Source organism: Protopterus annectens, chromosome 7.part1 (genome assembly GCF_019279795.1).
Source record: "Protopterus annectens isolate FY-2018-M chromosome 7.part1, PAN1.0, whole genome shotgun sequence".
Taxonomy (NCBI): Eukaryota; Metazoa; Chordata; order Ceratodontiformes; family Protopteridae; genus Protopterus; species Protopterus annectens.
Window position 1 is genome coordinate 6,215,924 of NC_056740.1, and position 21,811 is coordinate 6,237,734.

The window sequence follows — 21,811 nt, forward strand, 5'->3', positions numbered from 1 at the left end:
TTCTGTCAGTGCCTTCTTCCTTCTGTAATCAGTTTTATACAGTTGTAGATTATTTTCAACTACCCCATCAGCCCAACAGAATTGGTACTTCTGAGCACAATAACTGAAATTCATATTCTGTAAGCTACCTATCATCTAGAATGGACTGATGAATCTATAATGTGCCCTGGAGATAGTTATTCATTCCTTAATAAAAGCAGCAGAATGACTGAACATAAAAGCAGTACAAGTAACCTGGCCAGATAAAAGGGCATATACATGTCTATAGAACAGATGATTGCTATAATGAAATGGTTCTATATTCAAAAATACTTAAAAAAATGGTATTTCACTGCCCAGGCATCTAATTAATAAATAAAATAAGCACACCGCACTGTTCGAATGTGCTGTTTTGCAACTTTAAACTAGCTTTCTTCCCCGCTTACACTGTGTAACGTGAAAGCTATTAAAATCTGAAGTTGACCCAGCCCTTTTCCACCTGGGGAATGCTGCTTGTTTGGCAATGCTGAGAACATCAATCCTCTGATTCCAGCCAACACATGTAGCACACCAGAAGGACAAGCGCTGTCAGGTGCCAAACTGAATGCTTACATTAAAGAACCAGCAATGCTATTCTCCAAGTCAAAATGTCTTTTTCAGTCTAATGTCTGCTCTGCCTCTGGGAGTAGAGAACAATAGTTCATGCATATGCCCCTTCGCTACTAACAATGACATACTTAAAATCTTAAAAGAACTAATCAAGGCTTATCCCCAGTACAGTTAATTGATTTTCTCTCATTTTTCCAGTTACACACACTAGACTATATACCTGACACTGCTAACAATAAAATAATTAGACAGGTCCAGTGTGGCGTCCTTAGGTAGTAGCAGCTGAACTCACTGTCCAGCACTGTAGATTAAGCGTTTTTACTCATTCTAACAAAAACACATGGCATTAAGTCTCATTTAGCTAATAGCAGATCAGAAGCCAAATTCTCTCTCTAGCCCTCTGTAATTAACTCATAATCTAAGTGGAAGCTCTTTACTTGGGAGTACCCTACTGAACACTCTGTACCTCAGAATACCTTTGGAATATGTTCCTACAAACAATATACATATGCCACTGATGTCAGATTATGGAGGGGGCATGGGAACGTTTATTAATAATTATTCATCACTAACAACTTTCTGGAAAGCAATACAACAGACTTGTAATGTAATCCTGAGTGACACACCTTCCTTTTCCTAAGCCTTAATCCTTCTGGGCCTAGCTGCGCATTAACTTCTGCTGACTTGCTTAGTCTTACAAGGTTTACTGTGTATTTTATGGAGAGAACTGAGGTGTTAGTTATACAGATGAGGGAAATTTAGCCAGAATACTGGAGAAATTTCCCTACTCTTAATTCTGGTGGGTGCCATGGGATCTTTAACATCAACCGAAGCTACTACCAGTTTAGGTAGATGAGAACTTGGTTAAACATCTCATCTGAATAAAAGCACCTCAAGAGTGCAGCACCCCCTAATACTGCACTGCAGTGTCTGTACTAAAATATGAACCTAAGCACCTGGCACAGAAACAGAACCCATAGCCACCTGATCGTGCTTGCATCAAGACTGAATGTGCAGCCTGCTGAACTGATGGCATTACAATGACAGATAATTTACAAATGACATACAGATCTATATGTTCTACTACAGAATTATAATTGCTACAGCACTGAAGTTAATAACAAGATGAAGGAAATCACTGGACTTTTCTACAGCTACACAATGATGTGACATAGGTCAAAGAAACCTGAAATTAAATCATCTGGATAGAATGAATGTAAAGTACAAAATCATACATAAATGGTTTCCTGTCATGGAGGAAATCGACTTCTTTCCTCTCTCCAGAAAATACTTTTCTTAAAGCCAACAAAATAATTCTTGGACAAAGCTGATAAATGCCCTAAATAAAAATCTGTCAATCCTTTAAACAGTGCCACAACCACAAGTTAGGCCTGGAGATGAGGCTATCCACGTTATTCCTGAACTTTTCTCCCATCCAAGTCCCAGTTTTTTTTTTTTTTTATTTCACAAGGAGAGAATCGTCAGTCATATTTTTCAAGGCAGATATTAATACAGAATAATACAACCACGTGTGTAAAACTATGCAACCTATGAATTAAAATAACTGTTACTGTTTAAATTCATTAAGATAGATATACCCTTGAGGAGTACATTTACACATAAAGCCTCTCAAAATTGACCCGTCTTAAGCTGTGATGATATTTTCTAATATCAGCAAACTGAAAACAAAATGCTTGCAGCTTTTTAATTTTAGACTTTTGGGATCAGTTTTAAATTGAAATAACGCTCTTCAGGGTGTGCTTTATCATCGTGCCTTGCACACTTGACACTCATCTTTTGTCTCTTACTGAATGTTGCAGCTTTTTAAACTTGATATCATCTATCAGTATATCAAAAAAACACACATTTTGTTATGTTTTAGGCCTTAATTACAGAGTGTCTACGGTAATCTGAGGCACCCAGATGGCTATAACACCAAAGCTACAATGACTATATTACGCAATAACTTTGCTACTCGTACATATGTGTCAGGTAAAAACAGTAATATTAATATTAGAAATGAGCCATTATATTACAGCAGTAGGCACATGGTGTTAGTGTAGTTCTGTAAGAAACACAAAGTTGAGGGAAGCTGAAATAAACGAAATATAACCAAACCACAGCTTCAGGGATCAAACCAATAAATATCCAAGTACCAAGTGGTAGAAGACGCTAATGTATAAAACCTTCTTTATTGGCACAAATATTTCCAAGAGTTAACGCAAATGTTTCCAACAAGTAAAGCACGTTTTCGTTGCTTAAATGCAACTTCTTCAGACAATCAAAGCATCTAAATGTGTAGTTTAAATACACTGGTGGTTAGTCACATGTTGTTCCAATTAACAAGTTAAAGGAAAATGCCTTGAAATACTGTGTGCTTGAACTTATAAACATTTTTAGTCGATTGTTATAAACATATGTCCATGAATTAAAAACATATATTGTTAAAAACTTTTAAATTGTCATAAAAATATCTCATAAATGAGACCAAAATTATTTTTGTTAATCATAAAACGTTAGAAAACCTCTAAATGTTGAAATTAATAATTCTACATTGTACTAGCCTTGAGTTTTAATATGGGCTTAATGGAAATATAGTCGTTCAAACCCGGTTTCTTGTTTGATTCCAAAAGAATCTGCCAATGAGTCTCCCTTTGTTCCAACCTAGCCTGCCATGGTCCCCCCCTAGGGTCCTTGTTTATCCTTTCCAAAACAAAAAATCTGTATCTAGCTGTGGGACATGTCAGTGTATGTTTGTACAAGGCGTTATTGATGTTGGTTTTTTGCACATCATACATATGTTCGTATATCCTACGCTTGAGAGTACGCTCTGTTTTGCCCACATAATATGCTGGGCATTGTAAACAAATAGCCAGGTATACTACTCTTAGGCTGTTACAGTTGTAATACTCTCTTGCTTTAACAACTCTATTCAAAGCTGTGATGGTAACTGTTTCATCCTGTATGATGTAAGAACACTGTGAACAAGTACCACATTTATACGTACCCTTACGTGTACGTGTTGTTTTATTCTGAATGGGGGCTTGTTCCAATAAACTTTTAATATTTTTGCCCCTACTGAAGACCATTCTCAATTCTTTGCCTTGCAAATTAGACAGATCAGTAATTGCCATAAATGCTTCCCACTCTTGTGTGATAATATCCCTGATGTCTGTTGAATTAGTGCTGTATTGTGTAATAAAGGCATGTTGGAAATCTGCCTTATTTTCACAAGAATTCTGTCCTAATAAATTTGTTCCTGTCCCCAACACTGGGGTATATTTGTCCTTTCTGCCCATGACAACTTGTTCTTGAATTTGGTTGATGAACCATACAGGGTATCCCCTATCTTGGAACATGGACCTCAATTTGTGACATTCCAAAAGGAAGTCCTTGTCCTCTGACGTCATACGTGAAATTCTCACGTACTGTCCTTTGACGATACCTCTTTTCTGATGGATTGGATGGGAACTTTTGAAATTAATATAGCTGTTGGAATAGGTGGGTTTTCTATATACATTGGATTTAAAACCCCCTTGTGTTTTCTTACTGAGAAGGGACCATGGCAGGCTAGGTTGGAACAAAGGGAGACTCATTGGCAGATTCTTTTGGAATCAAACAAGAAACCGGGTTTGAACGACTATATTTCCATTAAGCCCATATTAAAACTCAAGGCTAGTACAATGTAGAATTATTAATTTCAACATTTAGAGGTTTTCTAACGTTTTATGATTAACAAAAATAATTTTGGTCTCATTTATGAGATATTTTTATGACAATTTAAAAGTTTTTAACAATATATGTTTTTAATTCATGGACATATGTTTATAGCAATCGACTAAAAATGTTTATAAGTTCAAGCACACAGTATTTCAAGGCATTTTCCTTTAACTTGTTAATTGGAACAACATGTGACTAACCACCAGTGTATTTAAACTACACATTTAGATGCTTTGATTGTCTGAAGAAGTTGCATTTAAGCAACGAAAACGTGCTTTACTTGTTGGAAACATTTGCGTTAACTCTTGGAAATATTTGTGCCAATAAAGAAGGTTTTATACATCAGCGTCTTCTACCACTTGGTACTTGGATATTTATTGGTTTGATCCCTGAAGCTGTGGTTTGGTTATAGTTCTGTAAGAAATCACTCCAGTCAAAATATTTAACTTTGCCTTGTACTTTGATCATATCTACCAAGATTTTACTACAAAGCAACATATGTCCTGTCATGCTTTATTGCTTTGCTATAAACTGTCTTTCGGCTTTTCCCGGTTAGGGGTCGCCACAGTGGTACACTTCCTTTTTAGAAACTGAAAACTGCAAATAGCTTTATGGTTATGGTTGAATGTCATCTCATTGTGTTAAAAGCAAATATTTTTAGTAGTCAGACCAATTCACTAAAGCAGCAACTTGGCTAAAAGACAAAATTCCATTGAGCCAGAGGTTTCCTTCATTGAGTTTACTTTGTCTGTACTGCTAGGAAATATTACTATTAAATAAAATGAAAGTAATTAGATACCTAAATTAATAGTCGCATCAGATCAGTGGTTTAATATAATTAAAACAGAGCAAAATTAACAATTTACAATGTATGTCTTACATTAAAAGCATCACAAAATTATTCTGGTCAGACTGTATATCATTGATTGAGAAGTAAAGGGTGGGCTGCTACCACAGGCTGAAAGCTGCAACTTACCCAAACTATTTTTCAGGATGTCAGGACATTCTGCAGAGCATCAACATCAAGTGTGATGCATGGACTGTTTTAATATAGTGCAGTTCTAAAAATGACCACTAGAGAGCAGCCCACTCTTACCACTTAGTAAAGTGAAACACTACAAATTGCAGTAGTACTTGACATTTCCATCAAAATAAGTGCTGCACCCATGCCTCTCAGCAATCTCTGACTTTCGGGGATTTCTGTGATTTGGCTCAGAACTGTGCCCTGTCCCTCCTAAAACAGATTTTTTGCTCTAGAAAAGATGGGGGGGGGGGGGGTTATAGTCTACAAGTACAAACAGTGCAAGTTACACTGTCACAGTTTACAACATGCTTCCCCCTCAGAAAAAATGAAGTCATGATTTCTATTGACTTTACCTTACAAGGTATCCTTGATTTTGTTTCATTGTCCCAGATTATTTTATTTGCTGTTCATGATTCTAGTGGTATGACATTGAGAACAAACACTGAAGAGAATCAGACCCAGTAGTGTGACTGTTATATTTCTAGAGGCCCATAACCATCCTTAGGAAAATTCTAGTTCTGCTTTATATTTTTCACTAACTAAATTTCCTACATGTATTGATATTCCAAGATACTTTGATACTGAACCTCCACTTTGGCAGTTAACTGTACCCTTCAGCATGATTCAGTAAAAATGTTTTGTAATACCATGTGTGTCTGTACAGATTGCTTAGAATCATACAGCAGTGTATTGCATGGAGCGCCATGAATATGCTCTGAAATCATGTAGACAGCAGCATTGTTAAGCATGTTTCAATGCCACTAAAGATGAACAAGCACCACAGAACAGATGTTGTGCTATATTTTATGCTGTCTCTGCCCCGCCACACACACAGCTGTGGCACTATGAAGGGTCTAACAGCTTTTAAAGGTTCTGCCTGCTTACTGTATTATAATTTTCAAAGTTACAAAACACTTTACTTTCCTACCCTTTTTTTTCTCTGTATGTTGTACTACATAGAAGCAACTAAAGTACATTATTCTACAAATAATTATGATCAAGTGATTGATTATAGCTACTTGTTAATGTTTTCTCAAAATGGATTTCAGATTTTCACCTTTTGAGATTCATTCAAGGTAACTTTCTTGAGTCTATTTCCCAAACTCATTAAGAAAACTGGATACGATCGACACCCTAAACGTAATCATCAATATTCAGGTCCTGTCACATCGGTACCATTATGTGTTATCTGTGCATTAGTCAGTATCAGCATCAGTACCTAAGTCACGATTCATGAATACTATTTCTAGTTTTATGCAATGTGTGAGGTCTAGACTTACTTTTTAGAACTGGACTGCACCCCTCGAGCTGCACAGGTGTAGTTACCAAGCTGATTCCCAAAGCGGAGGGCAACAGATGCATCACAGTTATCCACAGCAAGGACTGCCACTTTCTCTCTTGAGGGTCCCTGAGCCACACCTGTAGGTCCAGTCTTTGGCTAGAAGAAACAAATGATTATTAGTCTAAAAATCCTGAAGTGGGTACACTATAATTTCTGCAGCAATACATATGTATAAAAAATACACTACAAAATGCCAACATGATAACAATACATAAATTTTCTCAGGGTGCTCCGGTTTCCTCCTAAGTGACAAAGACATGTGTCTGAAGCTTTTCTCCCCGGGCCTCCACTGAAAATTGGCTTTGTTCCAAGTTGGACTTTCTCAGTAAACAAATGTTAAATAAATAAATAATAAACAAATAAATGTAATAAGTGAACTTATCCAAAGATTTGTGCTTACTGCATTTTCTGCATACTGGACCATATGTCAAAAACAGTGACATTTCTCTATAAACAGGATAAAGTGGAGTGCAAATTGAAATCAGTTTACTATAATATGAAGAAGATCAGATGCACAGACATGCAGGCATTTTGCTGCTACTCTGGGACATTGCACTGCCTGTAGTGACTGCTCATTCAGGTTACAGAGTGCAAGGTATAGCAGTCAAACCTTGAATTTATCTGTGTGGGCTTAATCCCTATAAAAATGCTTATTATAGGTGCAGGTTATTGTTGTTTTCAGAAATTCAGGAAAAAGTATGTTTATTTGCAAATACACAGTATATTGATGTAGAGGAATGATATTCATAGAAATGAAAGTAAAACCATCCCATGGAATAAAAGCAGGACGCAAAATATCTAATGCACTATGAAGTTATGTTACATCAAAAAAGTTTCTTTCACGAGCATGGGAAAGAAATACCATTCTTCTGCTCTAACACTGTTGTACAATTTTACTCTTACATCATAAGACTCAAGAAATTTTATGTACCTGCTGCTACACTCTACAGAATCCCAGATATCTTCTGTCTTGGAGCAGTGGTCACCCAGTTATGAGAACTTATGTTACGTAATAAGGCTTAGACAAAATGTTTCACATCACAAATGACTTACAATATCCTCAAGGGCCAGCCTTGACTTGCATTACACTGAGGTGTAGCAGAACTAAAACATTTTGGCATGAGAGCATTCTTATAGACCAGCATACCCGTATGCATCAATGAACAATACTGCTGAAATACTTTTTATTGCTCAGTGTGAATTTACATATCTCCCATAATGCCTTAAAATAGGTGTGTAAGCATTTCGAGAGACACAACTCTGTGTCTTGCCTGAAGCTTTTCACTCTGGCCTCTTGAACACAGTTTCAGTGTTCAAATGTCATACTCAATGAATTCAAATGAAAGAAATGGCATAAAATTGAAAATTTAAAAACTACTTGTCTACTCCTTACTGCTTCTGCTTCTGGATAGTAAACAACTGTGTTATATACAGAATGTAGAAATAAACTCAACATAGATAAGGAATGAAATAAAAAATATGTTTAAAAATATGGCTGTGAATGAATCTTTTTGGTTATTTACTGATGTTTGCATGACAGGGCACTGACTTGAGCCAGAAGCACCACTTCAGCCACTTACGAAAAGGTATAGAAGATGCTGGCCAGGTTATTAATAAATATAATTCCCAGGCAATTAAAGAGATTGTACAGAATGCTGCATCTGCATACCTCTCAACCTCTTGGCACAAGAAATCTGGACAAAGCCTAAAATAATGGGGGTCAAAGGCTCAGAAATAAGGACTGCTCTTATAAAGTTAGAATGTTGCTAGAATAATAGGATTTCTGTTGGCATGCATTTTCTGAAGGATAGGAAGTCTGTAAGTCAAATGTATGTCATTATTTAGTGATTTCAATCCTCAGTGATTTGCTAGAAAACCACCAAAGATTTTATGAGGAACAGACTAGAAATATGAGGCAAAACTCTGGACATTCTGCCAAAATCTGAACAGTTGAGAGGTATGTGTATCTGTGGTCCAAAGTGGAGTATGATTTACAAAACTGAATCATGCTAATGTTAGGACTGTAGACAGGCAACAATAGCAAGTCAGATGATACCAGAAATACTCAAGCAAGGGATCTAAACCTCTTCTGCAAGATCAACAGAATTTTTTACGAGGGATAGGTCTATCTCGCAGAGCATATCACTGCTCTCAAACAGACTCCCTGTCCATGTAAAACAAAGCTCATCTATGTCAATATTCAAACACAACTTGGATCTATAAATGTATAATATAACTTTTACCCCAGGACTGCCCCATGGACTACTAATGGATAGAGGCAGCTCCTAAATGCTTTATCTCACACATGGGTCCCCTCAAATTATCTATGGCATGATCTCAGTTATTTTCATTAGGGGTAATGTATAATGATCAGCCATGGGATGGGTAAGGCCAATCTAACACTAAACATAGCAGGTTAATTCAAGCACCAAAAGGGAAACTGGCCAGGCTTAAAATGGCCCTAAAACCTAGTACTTACCTATGAACATATGAACATTGTAAACAATCCATTTAAGAGGTTGCATATGATATTTCTCAGGGAAGGCAGCACTTCAAGCATGGTTCCTGCTTCACAGTCAAGACACAGAATGATTTATAAAGGTGTAACTTTCCATAGGTTCATGGGTTCATAGGAGATTACTAGGCTAAAGGCTCACAAGCCCTTTCAAGGATAACCATTTTTTTCCAGATTTTGCCCAATTTTATATCCCTAAGGGAAAGATAACAAGGGTCAGCAAGCCGAGTTTTGATACTTTTTACAGACTACCTCCATAACGGACATGGGCACCACTCCAGGAGTGAATATGCGATTTCCCATCCATTGATCCAGATTGCGCTTGAAGATGATCAGGGAAGGGCTCTGCTTCATGTGAACAGAAAGCATATTTCATAGTATGGATAATCTCTGGGACACATATCTGTCTCTCCAGCATGATTGTTTCATGTCAGAGATCAGGTTTATATCTTTGAAGCGAGTAACCCTCACGCAGTTAGTTTTGCAAATATGCAACATTTCCATCAGAGCTGGGTCAGAGGCTGCCTTGTAGGTCAGGCACAGATCACCTCTCAGTAATCGGTAAGAAACTGAATACAGTGATAGGGCTTTTAATTGGTTTGCATATGACATGTTGGTTATACCCTGTATTTTTTTTAGTGAGAAACATCTGAAGATACTCCAACTGTTGCTGGTGTTTGGCAAGGTACACGACAAAGGTGCATTATATTCAATTAATGGTCTGATTTGGGCTGAGTACAGTGGTACTATGACATCCTTAATTCTGGATGCCATTTCCTTACTTATAAGCTGGACCACATAGAAGGATTTCCTCAACACTGTAGACACATGTAGGTCAAAGTGCAGATTACTATCTATCTGAGTACCCAGATCTCTCACCACTGGGTCCACTTTTAGGGAAGTGTTATCAGGATTGTAATTTGAACTGTTATTTGATTTCCCAAAGGGTATTATTATGCACTTCTTCGCATTTATTTTGAGACCATGGATCTGTCACCAGTAATTAGTCTGCATCAGACCTTTCAGTCAGATATCAACATCATTTGGTAAGCCAATGATTGCCTCTACTTGCAGTTATCAGCAATTTTGGTCAGCCAAAGGCCATCTACATTTGCCTTGACAGCTGAGAAGTATACCTCAAACAGGAGGGGGCCCATCATTGAGCTCTTTGGTACTCCACTGGTCACTGGCTTCTTGCTCGATATGGATTCCCCCAGTCTAACAACGTGTCCTATCCGAGCCTTTTGTCTATCCAGCTGTTCACTTAGAAGTTTATGCCCAGTTTTGTGAGTTTATCTATAACAGCCAAGGGGCGTATTGTGTCAGTTGCCTTGGCCAGGTCAAGGCAGATGGCATGCACTGTCTTATGCTCATCCATGGCCTTGATGACCTTCTCAAAGTTGGTCACCAGATTAAGCAGACAGGACCTGCTCCTGTCGAAGATGAACTGGGTTGGGTCTAGAGTCTGGATATTTCCTATGTCATTGTCAGTGAGGTCCATAATTATCCTTTTCACAGCCTTGCATATGAGGCTACTCAAACTTATGGGTCAGTTGATGGTCCCTCCTTATGCAAACGGATGACTGTTGCTGTCCGCTACTCTGCTTGAGACTATGTTTAAACAGTGATCCAAGTGAGGCTGCTAAGTAATGTTTCAAGCTATTTAACAGGCACCCTAGCATTCTGTCAGGGTCCAATGATGCTGTGTGTCAAGCTTCAGAGAGCACAGTTATGACCTGTTCTTTTGTGTTAATAGGCTAAGGAATGGTAGGTGGTATTTCCTGAGGAGTGACCAGGGATGATGAAGGAGTGAAATTTAAGTCAATTTATTGGACAGCACGTTTACTATTTCTTCTGGCTGAGTATAGGTAGTGCCATCCACTGCCAACTCAGCACATAACTGAGTGTTTCCCTTAAGATTTCAGACATAACTAAAATATTTTGTGGTTATCCTTTGCTAGGGTGGCTATGTTAGTCTTTTGAATACTTGACTAGTTCTCTGATTTGGATACTGTGGTGGTGGTGCTGCGGTAGTGTTGTCGCCTCACAGTAAGACGTTGTCCTGTTCGATTCTCAGCTAGAGTGTCTTCTGTGTGGAGACATGCATGAATGGGCGTACCTTCGTTGAAGGTTGTGCGTCTGGGCTGGCAACTCGGCATGTAAAAATCTACTGCCAATCATTAGCGGACCGGAGTTCCACTGTGGCGACCCCTAACTGGGAAAAGCTGAAAGACACAACCACAACAACTAGTTTTCTGATTTGCCTGTGGAGACTGAAGGATTTTCCTCTCTGCTGTACACCCTCGCACTTAATTCTAGACAAAAATGTCTTCCTTCTGCTGTATAGTCTATTTATGCCAGGGATCCACCAGGGTGGCTTTTTTTTTTTTTTTGGAAAGAACTGGATTTAGTTTGGTCAGTTACTGCCTTTTCTGTGAAATAGTTTAAGTGGTTGTACAAGACATTCATGTATACTTCTGCACAGGCCTTCATGTTTTTGGGGGTTGGGGAGCTGTAAAATTACCTATGCTATCAGTTAATAGAAGGTAATTTGACTTGGAAAAATTCTTTAGGGTCTGATAGGGGTTCTACCTTTATTTACATTTATTTCAAAGGAGACAGATTTATGATTCAATCTTACCAGTGAGGACAAGTTTGTAAGTAATTTGTCTAGGATATTTAAGCCCCTAATGGGAGTGCAGACCAGTGGTCATGTAAGTTTGTAGAGGGGAAATTAAAATCACTCATAAGTAGTGTGTTGGGCTGAATGGTAAGTGAGTTTAGTAACTTTAGGTATTCAGAGTGTTTTTTGTGGTTCATGGTTGGGGATCTGTAGCTAGTGATGATATGGTGGGGGATTTTGCCTATGGTCAGCTGGTCATATAGTTCAAGCGAGTCATCCTGCTTGACCAATCTAGAAGTGTGATTGTTTTTTTTTTTTATGTGAACAGAAACACCTCCTCCTTTCATTTTTTCCTTTTCAGAGGGTGGTCTGAATATGTGATAGGCATTGTAGCCTTTGCACTGCTGGGGTGCTTTCTGCAGCCTTAAACAATGTCTCTAACTGCACAGACATCAGCATTCTCCAGGGTGAGGAGAGCTTCTAGGGAACGCAGGTTCTTGTTAAGGTTCCTAGCACTTGAGTAGTACCTTCAACTTCTTGACATTAGAAGACTTTGTTATGTTGGTAGGTCTGTTTGTTTGGCACTGCCTAAAACATGCACTATGGGGGTGACTAATGCCTTGGTCAGCCTTTGAAAGCCTAGCGGTGACAGATGCAGACCATTTCTGGCAAAGCTGAGTGGTCTGTCAATCATGTCATCCCAGGCTGACACATACTGGATCCTCTTGGAATGATACCAGTAACTAAGCCAGTTATTGAAGTCAATTATTTTCTGTTTGTATTGTGGTATCATTCTAAGTGAGGGTAGAATGCTGCTCAATGTGAAGTTCATACCAGCCTGTGACATAATATTCAGGGAGGTTAATCATTCATATAGTCCAGCGAGGTACATCTCAGGTCACTCACACTGACATGGACTATGACTGAGTCATACTGGCACATGTGGTTGATTGACTTGAGTCCCTGCATAATCTGTGAATCCTGGTCTCTGACAGGCAACTGACTGTAATCCCCTCTTTATCCATATTGGAGAAGGAGGCATCTGTGTGTCTTACGATGGAGGTTCATATGACCAAGATGGCTGAATTGCAGTGTATCATCTTAGGGGCTTCCTTGGGGCGACACTGTGATGTGTATTCTTATGTGTAGTGGGTTGTGTAGATGGTACAGGAGGCCTTGGAGGTTTTGGTGGGTTTATGTGTCGTGACTTTATTTAGTGAGAGAAATGATGTGCATGTGTTGAAAACATGTTTGCCATTTGATCTGTCAGTATGAGAGTGTCATGTCTCAATTTTCATATTGTAATTACATCTCTCACATACTGTTTGTTTGTTTGTTTCAGGATTAAATGATTGTCATTATACAGGAGACAATTGCTATTTTACTTCAGGATGCCCGTGTCCACCAGGCTGGCCACAAAGATAGCAGGAAAGGGCCTATCAATGGTTTCAGGTTTCTCACTATGGGTTTAACCATGGAAAAGAGTGGGGAGATTTACCTGGACTGGAATGATAGAACACAGGTGAAGAACGGGGGCTATACTGCAAAGCAGAGATAGTTATTATAAGGGAAAATTTAACATGATAGCATTTGTGTCTATGCAGGGCACTGCTAACCATCACTGCATGACGCAAACACCAGGCTTACACAGACTCAGAAAAAAAAGCTTTACAACATCAGGGCCTACAGACCAAACAAGAAAACACACAATACACTTTCAGCCAACAACTTCTAACTCAGACAAGTTTGCCACAGCAACTTCTGCCACAGGACTGCAGTCAAAAAACCCCCTTAATATAAAAATGCTGGTTTTAGAGCTCGAGTGCAGGGAAACCACACAATCTAGATACTACAGTCCTGTAAAACTAGCAGAAAAGTACATTTGTATACACTTGCCATAAATGTAGATGTTCGAGTGTATTCACTGTTGCAGTCATCACATTTGGGTTATCCCTGCCAGGGTAGCCCTCAGTCGGCCCGAATACCAGAGGCTTAGTATTTCTGTGTTGGTTGCTGTCACTCCAGGACTGACGTCAGGTTGTCAGTGGTATAAAATCAGGCAGCCGATGCCATTACATCAGTTTTTCTTGCCCTAACTGTCAGGAGCCCCCAATAGGGAACTAGGTAATGGTGGAAGAACACCACCAGTAGAAAGTAAATACCAAAAATTCCTTATAAGGAGAGAGAGAGAGAGAGAGAGAGAGAGAGAGAGAGAGAGAGAGACAAGGGGAATGGAGGGAGGGAAACCAAGACTGCAACAGTGAATACACTCGAACATCTACAGTTATAGTAAGTGTATACAAATGTACTATGTTCTTCATGTTTCACTGTTGCAGTCATCACATTTGGGTTGATTCCCAAAGTTGAAGAAAATGGTGGAGGCAGTCTAGAAGACTGGGGGCTGGCTAGGATGCCCTGCAAGACTGTGGTGGCAAAGCCTGCCCTGGATTTGGAGAAGATAGGCAGGTGGTAATGCTTGGTGAAGGTATGAGCAGATGTCCATGTTGCATCCTCCAGGATGTCTCTGGTGGGGACCCATCTGAGAAAAGCTGCAGAGGTGGAGGTTGCTCTGGTGGAATGTGTCCTGACCCCTTTGGGAGGAGGTTTCCCATGCTGTTTGTAGCAGAAATGGATGCAGTGTGCTATCCACGTGGAGATTGTTTGTTTGGATATAGCCTTGCCCTCTGCTCCTGCAGTGAAGCTGACTAGCACTTGATCAGTTTTTCTAAAAAATTTAGTCCTGTCTAGGTAGAATCTGAGCTGTCTGTGCACATCTACAGAGTGCAGAATCCTTTCCCCCTTGGTTTGTGGGTTAGGGAAAAAGGTGGGCAATTGAATGGATTGGTTGAGAGCCACACTGGACACCACTTTTGGCATGAAGGATGGGTTAGTCCTGAGGGAGACCCTGTCAGCATGGAAAATGATGAAGGGCTCTAAAGCCATAAGTGCTTGTAGCTCTGATACTCTTCTAGCTGAAGTGATGGTCAGAAGCAAGGCTGTCTTTCAAGAGAGAAATTTTAACTCTGCTGAAGCTGCAGGTGCAAAGGGGGGCAGAGTCCATAGGTAGGTACTAGGCTTTAGGCCCTAAGGCCTATACAAGCCTAGCCGAAAAGGTACCCTGGCTTTCGCCATCCAAGAAAATTATTTTCCTGTGCCCCTGTCGAGCAGAGCCACAGAGGTGATCCCTGGGGTGAATTTCCTATTTCCCATCCAATCATCAAGATTTTTCTTGAAGAGTGCTAATGAGGAGCTTTGTTTGATATAGATAGGTAGTTTGTTCCAGAGTATGGGAAGTCTTTGGGTCAGGAATCTATCCCTCCAGCATGTTCTGTTTATTGTGGTGACAGGATTTAGGTCACTAGAATGTGTAGCTCGGAGGGATTGGGATTTCTTTAAGTGGAGCATGTCCAACAGCTCTGGGTTTGACATAGCTTTGTATGATAGGCAGAGATCGCCTATGAGTAGATGATATGCGATGGAGTAAAGCTGGAGTTTTTTGAGATGGTCTGCGTAGGGCATCTCTTTGAGGCCAGTAATCTTCTTTGTGAGGTATTTCTGCAGCCTTTCCAGTTGTTGTAGATGTCTTGTGAGGTACATACCAAAAGGGACGTTGTACTCTATAATGGGTCTAATGAGTGATAAGTAGAGAGGAAGAATGATCTCTTTTTTCCTGGATGACAAACCTTTTGTGATGAGGTGTGCCATATAGAAGGATTTCCTGACTACTGTGGTGATGTGATTATCAAAGGTGAGACTACTGTCCACTTGTGTGCCAAGGTCTCTTATCACACTTTCGGTGTTAAGTAGACTACCACCTATGTGGTAGCTCATGGGTACAGAGTTTTTACCAAATGGGATGACAATGAACTTTTTGGCTTTGAGCTTGAGGCTATGGCTTTGACACCAAACTTCTGTCTCAGTGAGGCCCTTTTGTAGGATGTCCACATTGTTAGGAGTTTCAATTATGGCTCCTAGTTTGCAGTCATCTGTGAACTTTGTTAGCCAAAGACCTACTGTGTTAGCCTGTACTTCAGAAAAGTAGATACAAAACAGGAGAGGACCCAGGACTGAACCCTGTGGTACTCTACTTGTCACTGGTCTGAAGTCGGATTTGCAGTCTGCTACTTTCAGTGTGGGTTCTGTCAGTGAGCCAGTTGGCAACCCATCTTGTGACATAGGGATTTATACCTAGTTTAGTAAGTTTATCTATAACTCCAGAGTGGGGGATGGTGTCAAAAACCTTGGTGAGATCTAGATAGGTTGTGTGAACCACCTTACACTCGTCTACAGCTTTAGAGCTTTTCCAACACAAAGTTTAAGTCCCAAGCTGGGGTAGGAGCTCTTCTGGGTGGCCTCAAGTTGTTAGCCCCTCTTAGGAACTGTTTGATGAGAGGGTGTGAGAAAAGAGGTGGCTCTGTGCTGAAATGAGCAGAGATGGCAGAGGCATGAATTTTAATAGAGGAAAAGGATAGATCCCTGTGTAGTAGGTCTGCCAGGTAATCCAGCATGAGAGGTAGGGAGGGTTGTGCCATTCCGGCTCCCTTAGCCTGGATCCAGGTGCCAAACCTTTTCTACTTGTCAGCATAAGATTTTCTAGTGCTGGGGCATCTGGCCTCATGTATAACATCTAGAACTTGTTTGCTTAGACTGGCAGCTTGAGGAGAGGTCAGGGAATAAGCCAGGCTGCGAGACTGAGGGTCTGCAATTGGAGATGCATGAATTCTCCATTCCTCTGGGTCAGGAGTGTTGGAATCTGAGGTAGGTGCTATGGTGGCAGGGGTGACAGGCTGCGCAGCAGTGGGTACCACTGCTGACGTGGCCAGTCTGGGGCAATCAGGATTGCCCTGGGTTTTTCCTCCCTTATTTTGAGCAGTACACTTGAAATGAGTGGTAGAGGGAGAAATGTATAGACCGAGAGGTCTACCCACTGGAAGGATAGAGCATCCACTTTCCAGGCCTTGCTGTGAGGTTCCCTGGTGTAGAAATTGCTGAGCTGATGATGGGAGTGGGAGGCAAAGAGGTCGACCTTCAGGGTGCCCCATTTCTGTGTTACAAGGGTGAAGGTTCTTTGGTCTAGCTGCCACTCATGTGGGATTAGCAAGTTTCTGCTTAAGTTGTCAGCCAGAGAGTTTAGACGGCCTGGCAGAAAGTGTGCTAAAAGGTGTAGTTGCATGCCTGAGGCCATGTGCGAAAAGGTCATGGCGAGCCTGCACAGAGGATAACAGTGAGTCCCTCCATGCTTGTTAATATACCACATCACTGTGGTGTTGTCTGTTTTGTTCAATAGAGGCCCCGGGGATAGTAGGGGTCTGAAAGCTGTCAAGGCGTGCTAACATCTCTTTTTGGCTGATGTGCAGATGTATTTGATTTGGGCTCCATTGGCCCTGAATGCACCTGCCACCCAAGTATGCACCCCAGGAATAGTCTGATGCATCTGTGGTGAGGGTCTGGGTGGCGTGGGGTGTGAGAAGGGAAGTCACTTGTTGTGGTTGCATGCTGCTGCCCACCAAAGAAAATCTTTCCTTAGACAAGGTGTCATTGGTATAAGAGTTTCCAGGTCTTGACAGTGCTGACACCAAAGGCTTTTTAGGTACCACTGTAGTTTCCTCATATGCAGTCTGGCATATGGAATGAGTGGAATGCAAGAAGCCATGAACCCCAGAGTTTGCAGGATTTTCCTGGCAGATAACTGGGTCCTGCTAGTTAGCCGAGAGAAGTAGGCTATCAGATAGGCTTGTTTTTCTGGAGTAAGGAATGCCATCTGGGATGCTGTGTCCAGGCTTGCTCCCAGGAATACATTTTTTTGTGTGGGAACTAGTTTGGATTTCTTTTCGTTGATAGTATACCCCAGTGTGGTCAGCAGGTCCTTCACAAAGGTCAGGTTCTTTACCAGCTTTTCCTGACTGTTTGCCTGAATTAGGCAGTTGTCTAAGTAAGGGTACATTTAAATATTTCTTTGCCTGCAAAAAGCAATGGCAGGAGCCAGACATTTTGTGAAAACTCTGGGAGTAGTGGATAAAGCAAAAGGGAAGCGCAGAGAACTGAAAGTCCAGTGATCCTGCTCTGAAACGTAGGTATTTCCTGCATGATTCCCTGATTGGGATGTGTAGGTACACCTCTTTTAGGTCTAGGGTGGCTAACCAATATCCTTGAAAAGCATAGGTAGAAGCTGCATGAGGGTTAGCATTTTGAATTTTGGTATCACCAGAAAGGTGTTTAGAATGGGTAGATCTAGGATGGGGTGCCATATGCCCTATTTTCTGGGTACTAGGAAGAGTCTGGAGTAGAAACCTTGGCCTATCTGTTCTGCGGGAACATGCTCCATTTCCCTCATAGAGAGCAGAGAAAGGACTTGCTTTTTGGCCTCTGCTCACTGGTTTTGGGGAAGATCTGAGAACTCTTTTGGGGTTGGTAGAGAGTGGAAATAAAAATGTAACCCTGGGACACTATGTTGAGGACCCAGCAGTCGTTGGCAATGGTCTCTCAGTTGCTTGTGTGGAAGTGAGTTTTCCTCCTAGGGGCAAGAGTAGGTGGGCAGAGGGAGGGGGTGGAAGTGTAAAGTCACTGTGAGCTCTTACCATAAGGGGGTGGCTTTGCACTCTCTGGTTTTGAAGAGGAGGAACTCCACTGCTTAGATCTCTGCATTCCCTGGGGCTGTTGTCTGGGGGGGGGTCTGCTTCCCCTGGGTCTGGGCTGAGCTGACCTGGATGGGGCAGGAAAGGGTCAGTGCTTGGAGGGGCAATGCCTACTGAACCTTGATGGCTGGATCTGTAGGAAGTCTTTAACTGTCTGCATAGATTTAGCTTTTTCTTCTATCTTTTTTAAGACCTTTTCTGCCTTCGTGCCAAATACGTTGTCTTTGCGCAAGGGTGCATCCAATAATTTGGATTTGACATGTTCTGGCAAGGTCTGTTCCTTAAGCCAAGCATGCCTTCTAAGGACAGAACCAATAACTTCTGCCCTGCAAGATGCTTCTAGGGCATCAAAACCACGTTGTAAGGTGTGCTTAGTTACTTGACTTGCAGAATGCATTAACTATTGTAACTCTATTTTCTGCACAGACAGGGAAAGAAGATATTTTTTGTTTGAGGAGTTCCATGGTATGTTGCTGATATTTCAGCATATGGAAGATATTTTTTGTTTGAGGAGTTCCATGGTATGTTGCTGATATTTCAGCATATGGAACTGACAATTTAATGCTCATTTTTGACTGAGGATAGTCCTGATATTCCCATTGGAAATGCTCCCTTAAAGTATGTAGGGTTTCCCCAAAGGAAAATCCTTGGGTGGAGAGGCTGAAGGGATGGATTCCTCTGCATCAGTATCCTCATAAGCAGAGAGGGGTTGCATATCTTCAGATGCAGATGCATCAGAGTCATCGGACTCCTGTTCAGATAAAACTATTGGGGACAAGTCTCTTTTTCTTTTGGAAGGGGTAGCCTGGCTTTCCCTGATAAGCATTATAAGGTCTTCTGCCATTTTAAGCATTTGAGACTGAGACAAGGAAGCAGGTGCCTGAGCTTGGATCGTCATTTTTTTGGGCGAGGTTCATACCCTGGGCCTTAGAAACTCTGTTGTTTTTGAAAGAACTGAAGATGCGAAAGAAGTCGTTGGTCTGTGTCGAGTATCGGTAATGCGAAGTACTTCCTCGGAAGCCTGTGCCTGCTCAGCGGCTCCAAGCCCATACAAGGTAGAAACATCCACAGGATCCTTAGTTGAAGAAGAGTCTCACGGCATACTGGACTCCGAAATGGTCTCGGTAGTGGCCTGCGAATCCACAGAAGCGGGCAACAGGGGCTGCAAATGCGCCTCACTGAGGACCGGAGAACTAACAACTAGCTTAACGGAAGCTTTGTTGGCAGTTTTGGAGCTGTGCGGTCTGTCTCTGTCTTTATCCTTACGTTTTTTCGGAAGATCGGTTGTCAGATGGTTTACCAAAGCCATATCGGAATTCAAGGACTGAGAGCGATAATATCTAGCTACAATAAGGTCCTGATGACATATAGTTCTGGCGTTGAACAAAGCACAAAAGCAACAGCGGGGGATGTTGTGGTCTGGGCCTAAACAGGTGTCGCAGTAAAAATGAAAGTCTCTGTGTGGTATTTTGCTTTCCACAGGCAAGACAATTGTTAACTTTTTCTGACATCGGTTAGAGCAAGAAAAAAGGATCCCCAACAGGGTACTTAGCTTTAGAAGACTTCAACTTCAATTTGGAAACAAAAAACGTAGGTAGTGGCCGATCTTCACTTGTGCGAACTGCTTCTGCTTTGGGCTCCTCGGCAAGAAAGACTGATGTAATGGCGTTGGTTGCCAGATTTTATACCACTGATGACATGACGCCAGTCCTGGAGTGACAGCAACCAATGCAGAAATACTAAGCCTCTGGTATTCGGGCCGACTGAGGGCTACCCTGGCAGGGATAACCCAAATGTGATGACTACAACAGTGAAACATGAAGAACATCAATGTAATTAAGTGTTACAACTGCAGCAGAAGCAGTTCATCTTTGATACTCCAATCAAAATGGGAAAAACATGTACACTATTGGATTATAACAAACAGGACATAGTGAAAAATGAATATTATTATTGTGGTGAAGGTTTGATAAATTACTATTATTAAATGATAGGAGAGTAGAGGAGGCAAGAACAAGTAGCTCTTTAAGTGTAAAAACACAAATAATTTTATACAATGCCCCTTTTGGGATGTACCTTACCCGACACCTGTAGCAACTGGAGAGACCCCAAAAGTACCTCACCAAGAGGATCATGGGCTACAAACAGATGTCCTATGCAGCTCGACTAAAGAAACTCCAGCTCTACTCAGTTGCTTACCGCCTACTCAGAGATGATCTATGCCTGACGTACAAAGCCATGTCAAACCCCGAATTGATGGACATGCTCCACCTCAAGAAATCCAGGTCCTTAGAGCTACACGCTCCAGGGACCTGAACCTCAGCACAAAAATAAATAGGACATGTTGGAGGGACAGATTCATTTCTCAGAGGCTCCTCTCACTCTGGAATAGAATCCCAATTCATGTTAGACATAACCCCTCGCTGACCCTCTTCAAGCAAAATTTGGACGCGTGGATGGGAAATCGCAAATTCACCCCTGGGATCTCTCCTGTGTCCCTGCTAGACAGAGGCACAGTAAACTAATCTTAAAAGGGTACCTTCTGTGACCTACTTTACAGAGGCACAGTAGGCTAATCTAGTAGGGAGGCGGAAGCCAAATACACTCTGGCTAGGCTTATAAATGCCCTAGGGCAGGTAGCCTAGTATCTACCTATGAACCTATGTGGAGTGCAAAGGAATATGTGTTTTGTTAAAGTTATTAAGGTGAGTTTGTAGATCCTGCTGAAGAGATGAATAAAAAGGAGAGGATGTTAAAAGTACATGGTCAACTCTGTAAAAAGGTATGAAATCAAAGATGTCAGGGAAGATACTGTAATGAGAAAATGAAAAGATCATCATCACGGTCAGGGCTTTGTAAAACCCCAATGATAAAGCCATAGGGGATAAACTGTCATTACAGCCATGACTCTGAAAGACTGCTTAGAGACATAGCTATGAAACCATGTAGAAGAGGAAGAACCAAAGCTGGTTGCATATATGGAGTTTAAAAGAAGGCTGCGATTTACAACATTAAATGCTTTTGTCAGAACAGTAAACAGTGCAGCTGTCAGCAGCCTTCATTTGATGTAAGTATGCTCTGTGACGAAGGGCGCTGCTTGAGTACTTCCTTTTGAAAATCTAGGCGAGTGAATGAGCAATATATGTTTTTAGGCTGACTGTGATTTGTTGGTAGACTGCTATTCAAGAAGCTGAGATTCACATGTAGTCTGAAGTATGTCATGGAAACAAGCATTTTAAGAAAGGTATATATATATATATATATATATATATATACATATATATATATATATATATATATATATATATATATATATATATATATTATTTTCTTCTCCAAGGAGGAAAAGGAATCTTGATAGAGT

General features: G+C 40.9%; 1 protein-coding gene across 3 annotated transcripts in view; it reads right to left on the reverse strand.

Annotated features, from left to right (window-relative positions):
• The window catches only part of CELSR3 (cadherin EGF LAG seven-pass G-type receptor 3), a 1,979,827-nt gene that overhangs the window by 734,703 nt on the left and 1,223,313 nt on the right, over positions 1-21,811 (reverse strand). For all 3 annotated transcript variants that reach the window (XM_044078523.1, XM_044078522.1, XM_044078524.1), the window contains exon 6: positions 6,613-6,770. In XM_044078523.1, coding sequence (XP_043934458.1) covers positions 6,613-6,770 — 158 coding nt within the window. The remainder of the gene's footprint in view (positions 1-6,612; positions 6,771-21,811) is intronic.